Source organism: Contarinia nasturtii, unplaced genomic scaffold (genome assembly GCF_009176525.2).
Source record: "Contarinia nasturtii isolate CC-2019 unplaced genomic scaffold, AAFC_CNas_1.1 Cnas_scaffold_2760, whole genome shotgun sequence".
NCBI lineage: Eukaryota > Metazoa > Arthropoda > Insecta > Diptera > Cecidomyiidae > Contarinia > Contarinia nasturtii.
The window spans coordinates 1-7,945 of NW_022200077.1; the positions used below are offsets into that span (position 1 = coordinate 1).

General features: G+C 31.7%; 1 protein-coding gene across 1 annotated transcript; it reads right to left on the bottom strand.

Moving 5' to 3' along the window:
- Window positions 1-2,387: 2,387 nt before the first annotated feature.
- On the bottom strand, window positions 2,388-7,543 carry LOC116349024 (E3 ubiquitin-protein ligase mind-bomb-like). The gene is made up of 7 exons (XM_031780279.1): window positions 7,232-7,543; window positions 5,280-5,515; window positions 4,123-4,273; window positions 3,862-4,055; window positions 3,527-3,796; window positions 2,808-3,008; window positions 2,388-2,738 (listed from the first exon to the last, which is right to left on the bottom strand). Exons 1-7 carry the CDS (start codon window positions 7,284-7,286, stop codon window positions 2,598-2,600), a joined length of 1,248 nt encoding a protein of 415 aa, XP_031636139.1. The 5' UTR covers window positions 7,287-7,543; the 3' UTR covers window positions 2,388-2,597.
- Window positions 7,544-7,945: the final 402 nt, after the last annotated feature.

Sequence of the window (7,945 nt, forward strand, 5' to 3'; positions counted from 1 at the left end):
TTGCTATCCCTGTCACCAAAATCGTGCTTGGCAAGTTGTTGTCTCATGCTGTCTCGCTCATCCTTGCATATTTGTTCTATATATGGCATTGTGTTTACAAGCGACATTCTATTCACATACTTTTCGCAATAAAATCTTGCTGCGCAAAAAAAATTGTTGTCAATGGCCATCGCTTTGAGTTTTGTGTTGATGATTTTTATTGCGCAGCAAAATAAAAGTGAGAACTGCATTGAACAGAATGTTGTTTGTAATCACAATAATACATACAAGGATGAGCGAGATAAAATCTCGACCATAAAATAACACATTGGGCATAAATTGAGTTTCTTCTCATTCTACGAACGTGTGGACCATGTATTTTCTTATGGAAGCGAACCGATGAGTTGAGTTAAACTCAAAGTTTGAGTCTCAAACCAATTATTGTTATTTGAAAAACACGCATGAAAACCTAATATAAAAATGTTCAGTTTAAAAACCAAATTTATACAAATTGCGAGTGAAAATAAAATAAGTCGAGTTATTTTACTTTTATTCCGACTTCAAAGATATTTGGTTTTTACGCTAAAATTTTCTCCATTTGTATTTTGAGCAAAATATATTTGTATTCGGCCTTCGTTCAAAGATTTCATACGTTTGTCTTATATTACGATGCTTACATTTATGAAATGAAAAATCAATAAATTCTTTAAAAAACATTTATAAAATGATATTTGTTCAAAACATCAGTTGTATACACATAGTTTATTATTTTTTCTGGGAGAAATTTATCATTAGAATTGAAATAGAAAATTGAAACGTTGTGTTAGGTTGGGTTCACATTATGCTGCACAATGTGAAATATGTATTCTTTATCGCCAAAGAATGGCATACTTACTTAAAAATTACTATTCCATTACTCTACAATTCCTGATCCATTCCCTCGATTCATTTTCCATTCTGTTCCATTCCTCATTGATTAATTTCTATTTCTTCCATTCTTTTCTTCTGATCAACTGTAGGTATCGCCAAAGGTTTAACTGAACTAAATTTGTGGCTCTTCATACAAAAATTCTAAATATGGATATTTCTTACCAGTAATGCTCCCATAGTGTTACTCACCGATTGAACTGGGCATAGTTGCCCTGTTTAGAATATGCTGAAAAAATAAATTTGTGAAAATGAGGGGTGCCCAAGCTCCCAATTGGGGGACAGGGGAGTACCCAACCATGTCAAAACCTCATCAAAAAATAATGTACTATAAAGTTGTTCAGAATGATGAGAGAAATTTTTTAGGACCCCTGCCCTCCAAGTCCCCCCACCCCCCAGGGGGGTCGGGGGTCATAACTCCTTCACCCATGATTTTTTTGACTCGAAACCTCGAAATTCGGAATCAGCATCTCAAATTACCCTAGAAATGATATTTGTCTCGTGCCCATTCACCCCAAGTCTCCCAGCAATTCAGAGCCCCCCAATTAGGGTAAAATGATAAAAAGTCGATTTTGTGCGGATAAAATTAGTTATAGTTGGCCATACATTTGAGTGCGAAATTCCGCACCCAAAAAGTGAAAAATCGACTTTTTATCATTTTACCCTAATTGGGGGGCTCTGAATTGTTGGGAGACTTGGGGTGAATGGGCACGAGACAAATATCATTTCTAGAGTAATTTGGGATGCTGATTCCGAATTTCGAGGTTTCGAGTCAAAAAAATCATGGGTGAAGGAGTTATGACCCCCGACCCCCCTGGGGTCAGCATATTCTAAACAGGGCAACTATGCCCCACGTTTCACATTAAGACCCACGGCCAAAAGCTGGTAGTATATTTAATGGGAACATAAATATTTTCAGAATATAAAGAAATAGAAAAAATATTGGAATATATTGTTAATAGTTCTTATCATGAAGTCTGGCTATATTTAGCGTGGACTTCCGTATTATATAACCGATCCACCTGAGTTTATGAGTTTTGAATTTTTGAAGGTGAACGATTTATTTTTAAAAGTAATTTTTAGAATAGCAACTCGTCTCTTTTCGGCGTTTCTTTCCTATGATTTTCTTCTTATTGACATAAACTTTTGGTTGCTTTAATTTTTTTCACTCAAAATTCAAAGTCTTTCAAAATAACTGACACGACATCGTCAATTTTCGATTGAATTGATTGATTTTTCGTTGTCGACTGATAAATTGTTTTCATTTGTATCTAATTAATAATGTATACAATTTTCGAATTCATGTGATTAGTGTATAATGTGTGTTTGTTATTTACATTTCAGTAACAAACAACAAATTCCAATGAAGCCGATTATGATTCATATCAGTCTTGGTGGTCATCAAGCAGCGAAGGAGATGCAATCGTTTTGAGCAACACTGAATTGACTGACAACAGTAATGATAGTAATAGTGTAATACATTAAATAGCGACGATGGAAAAACTGAGAATACTTTATTGTCGAATAGCATCGTTCACACACTGCAAATTGCACATTAAAATCATCAATCAATCAATCAAACAAATAAATGAAAAAATTAATTTAGTTTAATTTAAGGAACAATGTTAATAGTTCTTATCATGAAGTCTGGCTATATTTAGCGTGGACTTCCGTATTATTCGATAACGTCATTAGAACAACAGTATTCGTTTTTCAACAGTTTTACGGCAAATTGGGCATCCGTCAATTTGATCGCCACACATTTGACATGTTCCATGACCACAAAGGAAGACCATATTTTTAATGCGATCAAAACAAACCGGACACATTGTCTAAAAAATGGAAATAACAATTGAAATGATAGTGGTAATATAATGAAAAATGCAATGCATTTATCTTGCCTGTTCTTTGATATCTTGCAGTTGTTGTTGAAGTTTCTGTACGTCATCCAACTGTATATTATTAATATTTGTGTTCGTTTGATTAACAGCAGCATTTGAAGGTGTTGCAGATACTGTATTATTCATTGCAACGTTAATGCCCAATTTATTGATGCCCAACATTAATTCGCTATCATTTTTGTCATCAAGTGATGCTGAAACCTATTGAATCAATTAAATAAACATTGAGAAATTTGATCAAGCTCACGCTTACTTAACAATCGACGATTCCATATCATATCGATCAAAATTTGGAAGCATGGTAAAATTTTGTGCTCAAATTTTGTATATATGTTGGCCCTCATGAGAAACTAAGATACCCGACGGTGCCCCTCGTAGGTTCCCCCTGCCCCCGATTGGGTCAAAAAATCGGGTCAAAGTAAAAATTGCTATGGGTTTTGACCTATCGATTACCTATTCAACGATATACATATATCTGGGTATTTAAACAAAAGTTTACAAATTATATTGAATGGGAAAATGCAATTTTTTCGATTTTTGACCATTTTTTTCGAAAATTGATTCCTTGATTTTTTACGACTTTGTGAAAAGTAAGGTCCCAAATTTTGGTTATCTTAGTTTCTCATGAGGGCCAACATATATACAAAATTTGAGCACAATATTTTACCATGCTTCCAGATTTTGATCGATTTGATATGGAATCGTCGCAATATACATACTTTTTCTACAGCACCTGTGCCACCACAGCAGACAGATAGTGGCACCATTTCATCAATTTGCGTACGACATTGTACACATTTCTTCATTATTTTCGAACAATTTTCACAAACAACCATATGGCCACATGGTTTGAAAAATATGCTTGCTCGTTTATCCGAACATACAAGGCATTCGTCAATTTTTTCCCTTGAAAATACTGTCTCTCGACATATTAAACACTTTTTAACACGTGGTGCGCATGTATCGCAACAGCTAACGTGTCCACAAGGCTATAAGTATTTTTATTGATTAACAATTCAACATTTGCCAACTGTTCATATTCTCTTTGTCTCACCTTAAATATTGTATCACGTTTCAGATCCGAGCATATTAAACATTCTTCCAATTGGGTAGTTGTGCTTATATTTGTTTCGTTTTCTAAGATTGTTTCATTTGTATTTTGATCCGATTGAATATTAACGTTTGATGAATTAACGCTGATTGCCATGTTTGCCATGTTTCCGGGTAGATCCATATCGTCAGTCTTACCTATGAAAAGATCGGATATAGGAAAAATAAATCAAAAGTAATGGAAATAATGGTCAGTCAGTCTTACGCTCGTTGTAACACTTCACTAAAACTTTGCAAAGATTTGGATCTGGACACAGATCCAATGGCGTTTGTAGTTTGCGATTTTTTATCGTTAAATCAGCCCCATTGGCTGCCAAGAAACATGCAATTGATGCTGAAGCTTTCTTATCCGTATGCTAAGCGATGAAAACATGAAATGTTTCAAAAATGTGTCATTAAATTAAGTCAAAGTACCCAATAAAAACAGACGGAATTATAAAAAAAATCAAAATATCCAACCGTAGTAATTCCATTGAAAAATGACGTAAATAAGAAATATCACTGAGAGATTAAAATTTTTATTTCGGTATTAATGCAATAAATAAAAGCAATTTAAATAGTTTTGTTGTATTTATTCGCACTATGTAAAAAAAAGTCGATTTAAATTATCATGCAAAATTTGACTCATATATGAGAAATTTTGAAATGGGGAAAATATTTGTTTTTAAATTAGTTTTTCATTTATTACAAATAAAAAAGGAACAAAACCAACATTTCAAATGTTCGTAACGAAAAGTTCGATCATATATTGCCGGCATAGCTTCTAACCAGGGGTCCAAGGGGTTGGATTACCTGGCGAACAGATTTGGCAATTGCCCATTTAAAAATTGAAAAAATAATAGAAATATTCTTTCGATTTTCTGGGGATTTTCGCGAAAAAAGTGAAGGCTTTCTTTCTAGCTCTTCACTTTCTGATGCAGGAGAAAATAGTTTAATAAGGTATTTTGAGCCAAATTTTCTGAGATACACCCCCTAGGAATGACCCCTTCAGAGTTGAGGAAAATTTTGAAATGACCAGGACGTGCAAATTTCGAAATACCCTTTTGGAGGGTGAAAAACTAAGAATTTCTATCTGAGCACAATTTTTAATTGAATTGAACTTATAAGTTCTCGAAAAATTGTAATTTCTGTAACGTTGTCTCGAAAATTATAATGTTTGAATTTTTTGGAATCAAGAATTGGTCATTAATTCTGTGTCGAACAATTTTTATAATTCCAGCTGTTTTTAAGTTGAATAAGATATCGTATTGAAAATCTGGTGACATATTTAGAATTTTAAATTTTTGTGAATATTCACTAAAATTCTGTGAATGTCATTCGGGTACTCTACTGATTTTGTTCAACTGATTTGGTTCAACTTACGTTACGTAATCCCATCAACAGTTTACCGAATCCTTCAACGTCTTGCAATTGACGAAGCTGTGAGAGTGTGTAATGACGTAGAGCTTCATGCAGTGGTGTATCACCATCTTTATCTGGTATATTTAAATTGGCACCTTCGCGTACAAGTAATTTTACAATTTGAACATGTTGCCGTTCGACGGCTAGATGTAAACCAGTTTGCAAATTTACATTTTGCTTGTCCATATTAGCCTTTCCTGTGAGTTTATCAGAAATGAAAAATTTAGCAAATTGAATATATGTATTTATGACAATTTCATGATAAAAATAGCTGGTGGGTAATTTTTACATGTGTTGTGAATAACACATACACATACATTTGGTATATTAAAAACGCTTATACTAGTGGAGGATGAAGACTTTGATGGACCTTAAAACGAAATTTTTTTCAGGCTCACGCAATAATTCAAGCCCTTCGACAAGCCTCACTATCTTACATTTTAAATAGCTTTTGATATTCTGATCAGAGCTGTCAACGAACACCAATGAACGAACAATTCGTTCGAAGCTATTTTTATTGAATTTTTGTTCGTTCGTTGTTCGTAAGGTGTTCGTTCGTTTGTTTCTTCGTTCGTTGTTCGTAGGAAAAGTATGAAAATAAAATAATTATTTTATTAGTGAAATTGAAAGTAGATTATATTTTATGAATTTTGTTATTGAAAACATAAATTATGAGAAAAAATTGAACAAAAAAATATTATTTACTTAAAATAAACAACGATCATAATCAAACGATTTGCATTTAAAACTTTTTAATAAAAAATCCGAACATATTTAATTTTATACATAAATATTTGGAAAAAGACTTTAGTTCAAATATTAAAACATTATATAAAATAATTTATTTGAATTCATTTTATTAATTTTCATCGATTTTACTGAGCAGAATATTGTTGCTGTGATAGAAACAATACTTACACAAACAATCATAAATGTGATGACGCTCAAAATAGCAACTATTCATCAGAGATGAAGCTGAGTAGTGCATGCATGTATTGTTTTTGTCACAACAACAATAGTCTGCCCCGTAATATCAATGACAACTAATAAAATGAATTGAAGCAAATAATTTCAATTATTATTGTAATATTCTAATTGAAGACTTTTTCCAGCTATTCAGGAATAAAATTCTATCCAACTATAGGTATAAGATTGTACATTTTCTATAATTGATAATTTTATTATGAATTATTATTTTGTAAAAAAATCGCAAAATCGATTACTAATTTTACTTGATTTTTATGAATAATTTAATATTATTATTGTATCTTATGTTTTTTGATTTTGTTTAATAAAACAGTAATTTAATAAATCGTAATAAATTTATCGATTTTTAACAATGCAAATTCAATTATTATATTGACTATTACGTTGTTTATTTTAAGTAAATAGTAGTTGTTTTGTTCAATTTTTTCCTATAATTTATGTTTTCAATACCAAAATTCACAAAATATAATCTACTTTCAATTTCACTAATAATATACACCTTACAAACGAACGAAAGAACGAACAAAATAAAAATATGTTTTGCCTACGAACGAACGAACGAACGTTCGTTGACAGCTCTGATTCTGATTCTTTCAAATGCATATAATGGAAGTAATGGAAATAATGAAAAAATTATCAAACGAATGGATAGCAATAAAGGAATAGTCGTTTTTAAGTAATTATATCAGGTACATTTATGTTTTTTTGTAATTCGAATGAAAGTTTTTTCAATTCTTATGCGTTGAGGAATAGCTAAACATTACGATAACTTCAATTTTCTGTAGTAACTATACAATTGTAATTACTGCAATGCATTGCTACAATCGTAATTTGTTACAGCAAAATTTAAATCTGTACTTATTAATACACTGTCCTAGTTTTTTTCAATTTTAAAAAACGACAGAGACGGGACTAGTCATTCCTACCTAATTCCGGGCCAAGGAATTCATCGGTGATAACCGTTTTTCTTAGTTGGCTCATGACTTCATACAAAAAATTTTTTTGAAGTTTCCATTTTCCACTATTCTGGGAGATGATGTGTTTATTAATCGATTATTGTGAAAATTGGTATTGGGGGGTTTTTTGGCACGAAAAAACCGAATCTGGCATTTATTCCAAGATCCGATCATATTCGAATACATATCCTGTACAAAAAATCGAAAAAATCACAAAAACTATCGAGTTTTATCACCTTTTCAAACAAATATTAAATATTCTTAAAATAAATATGATTTTCCTCGCCAAAATTTATTACCTTTTAATTTTTTTCGAATATTTAAAGAAAATTGCTTAGATTTATATTTTAAGTGCTCAATATTTTTTAAAATCAACAAATTCCATTCATTTACAATCAATTTTATCTGCTTATTTGATTTTATTAAGCAAATTTTTCGTCGATTGAGCAAAGCGAAAATTAAAGAAGGTAAGCATTTTTGTTTAAAATTATGAACTAATGACATGTTTATTGAGTATGCCTTTAGTAGTATAGAATTGCCATCGGCAATTGCCTTTGTGTCTTTTTTGCTTGGGCGTATTGAACAGGCCAGATATCCGAAAATTAATGAAGAACAATTTGAACAATGTTTACTGGAAGAAGAAGGTGTCGCTCACCGTGCACAAAATTGGCGCATTTTGGTCGA